At 34.8% G+C, this 3,137-nt stretch overlaps 1 protein-coding gene across 1 annotated transcript in view; it reads left to right on the top strand.

Moving 5' to 3' along the window:
* Nucleotides 1-3,137, top strand: part of LOC100802378 (cytokinin riboside 5'-monophosphate phosphoribohydrolase LOG1) — a 3,463-nt gene extending 326 nt beyond the window's left edge. Inside the window, exons 2-6 of the mRNA XM_014763001.3 lie at nt 22-188; nt 766-865; nt 2,352-2,422; nt 2,542-2,685; nt 2,835-3,137. Coding sequence (XP_014618487.2) covers nt 22-188; nt 766-865; nt 2,352-2,422; nt 2,542-2,685; nt 2,835-2,930 — 578 coding nt within the window. The 3' untranslated portion in view covers nt 2,931-3,137. The remainder of the gene's footprint in view (nt 1-21; nt 189-765; nt 866-2,351; nt 2,423-2,541; nt 2,686-2,834) is intronic.

The following is a 3,137-nucleotide window of genomic DNA, read 5'->3' as shown; positions in this document are numbered from 1 at the left end:
CCCTTTTTTCTTTTTGGTAAGCTTTTCTCTTTCTCTCTTTTTTCTCCCAAGGATTTTGGGAGAAAGGAGGAGGGTCAAGAAATCAGAGCCAATTGTGTGCTTGTGTTGGTTTCTTTCTCTCCATTGACACTATTTGCAATGTTATTGTCTCTTGCAGAGTTATTCCCAAGACACTCATGCCTCGAGAGGTATGTCTGCTTCAGCCAGCAGAAAAAGCTTCTAGTTTTTTCTTTCTTCTCTAATAAAATTTTGCAAGTTGTCTCTTTTTTTTTTTTAACTTGTTTCTCTTCATCAAAGATCGAGCTTTAAATTTTGATTTTGTTCTTTCTTTTTTCTTTTATTTCTCCACTTTCCCCATTGCTTCTATATTCTATTTATGTATTCCCACTGGTTATTCCTTCCTCTTTCTGCAGCTTCTTTGTTTTCAGTTAAGCCTTCATTGCTCTCTGGTTCAAATATATATGCTTATTGCCAATTTCAAAGTCTAGTGTATCACAATTTTGTTGTTTTAAGGTTTGGATAATCTGGTTTATATGTGTTTTTCTTTTGCAAATGAGATCTTTATATGTTCTCAGCAGCTCTTCCCTGTTCTGGTTTTCCTTCATTGGCTAGAACTTTTCCTTTTTTGATATTGTTTTTGTTTTTTAGTTTCAATCTCTTGAATTATAAATTATTGATGTCTGTATAGCATGCTCCTTCTCTCTTTACTTTTTTTTTTTAATCTTATTTTCTGTTCCATCTCCTGTGCAATGGTTCCTTTTGCAGCTAACTGGTGAAACAGTGGGAGAAGTAAAAGCTGTAGCTGATATGCACCAAAGGAAGGCAGAGATGGCTAAGCATTCAGATGCCTTTATTGCCTTACCAGGTTAGCATGAAACTGAGAATACTTGGTTGCATTAGAAAAAGTAGAAACATCAAAGGTGCTTGAAGCTTTCTAGTTTTATCATGTACCATTGACCATTTTATTCTTTTGAGAATAATTAGTTGAATATAATATTCCTATTGATCTCCCTGTGCAATTTTCTTATTCAGCATTCAACAAACTGGTTTTTCACTTTCTTAAACATTATTAAAAGGTTTACTTACCACGCCTAATCATGGATGTTGACTAGGCATTAACTATTTATGTACTTGTGTATGTACATGGTTTTGAAGTCTTAAACGTAATAATAATGTGGACTATTCATCTACTTTGAGTATGCACAAGTGGACAGTGATTTTGTAATTTTAAGGAGTAAGTATCGAATAAACCAGTGAGATTTTTATGCTATTAATTAAATTTGACAGTGCTGCAAAGCCTGTTTATGACTTTTCCTTCATAATTCATACATCCATCCCAATGCTATGATGATTAGAGAGCGACCCTTCAGAAGTAGCTGATCCTGACCTTCTCTGAGCCCTTAGCATCTGTGGCTAAAATTTCAAAACTTCTGGGGCTCTGAGAAACTGTGGTTCTGGTTGAATACCATTTTTTGCCTCTACTTTCGTTGGAACCATGACGTGTTTTTGTACCAAACTTGCTGCATTTGATAGTGAAGGGAAAGTAAAGCAAAAGAAGAACTATCACAAGATAACGTTTCCAACTAGCACCTGTACCTGACATGGAATAGTGCCTTACCCTTTTCAAAGACTTTTATCATTTCTTAGTGGTTATCATTCTGAGAGTAATTTAAGTGCTGAAAAATTAGACAGATAGAGGAGGCATGCAAAGACAAAGCTGTCAATCACTCTCTATCTTGGGATCCCTCGTATGAAAGTGGATTCCCCAAGTTCCAAGAGTTAGGGTCTATTTGGAAGGAGTGAAAAGTGGGGAAAAAGCACGTATAACAACTATATTTTTTTCTCTGTTTGATTGAAGAAAAAATATAAAGAAAATCAGAAGATGTGTGGAGTTAGAAAAACAAAAATTAAAAATTTTCTTTTCTTCAACTTTTCCTTCAATTTAAATTTTAAAATTTTCTTTCCTCTTTCATTTTTTTTCTCTCTACCAAATATAGGGTAAATAAGAGGGAGCGTGTGAAGACAAAACCAATCGATGTCCTTAACGACCTCTCACTTCATGCTGTAACATTCATATAGTGGCATTTTTTTTACACAAACCAAAGGGTGTAGTACTAAATAGTAAACATTACTTACATGCACCTCAACATGGAATAGTTAAATCCCAAACTTGTGGAGAAAAAAGACAACACAACACGGTTGAAATGAAACCAAACAGTGAAACATGGTTCTCATATAGTTGAAATAAATTCCAGTTTCTCTTTCCACTGTTACCATCTCAATCATGGGTGGCTTATCTTATGCTTTTGCATTAAATTATTGATAAACTAATGCAAGTTACCTACATGCAGGTGGTTATGGGACTCTAGAGGAGCTTCTTGAAGTCATAACCTGGGCTCAACTTGGGATCCATGACAAACCGGTAATTGACTTGTACCATTTTGTTGGGGACTTATGTTAGTATTAAATTATTTTTTTTATTCTGTGGAGGTTCCCTGTGCTTTTTAGCCTAACTAGATTTTAACATTTCACAACTTGCAGGTGGGATTGGTAAATGTTGATGGATACTTCAATTCATTGCTATCATTTATTGACAAAGCTGTAGAGGAGGGATTTATTAGTCCTAATGCCCGCCACATTATTGTGTCAGCACCAACATCAAAAGAGTTAGTAAAGAAATTGGAGGTAATTTTCATAGGATGTCATCCACCAACCAACACTAATTAGTAGTAATTAGCACTTTCTACCATAAAAGATAATTGTTTATGTAATGTAACCACTTTTTCCTCTGCAGAATTAAGCACAAAATGATATGTTTTATGTTTAACTCACAGGATTACGTTCCGTGTCATGAAAGTGTTGCTTCTAAGTTGAGCTGGCAGATAGAACAACAACTCACTTACCCTGAAGAGTATGACATCTCGAGGTAGCTGAATTTGCTTCAAGGGCACGGAAGATGACACTAGATAGAATTTTGGAGGTGGAAGAAGCTAGGCTGGAATATCAGTATTCTGTTTTGTTTTTACTTTTAAAGAAAAAAAAAGAAAAGAAATTTCTTTTGTAAAGTACTGGGATTGATCTGGATATGTGAAATTACTTTGTTCCCTTGTGAAACTGATTTCCTTTTTAAGTTGTAA

This window comes from Glycine max, chromosome 10 (assembly GCF_000004515.6).
Source record: "Glycine max cultivar Williams 82 chromosome 10, Glycine_max_v4.0, whole genome shotgun sequence".
NCBI classification, from domain to species: domain Eukaryota; kingdom Viridiplantae; phylum Streptophyta; class Magnoliopsida; order Fabales; family Fabaceae; genus Glycine; species Glycine max.
This window is presented reverse-complemented; position numbering and strand designations above follow the sequence as displayed.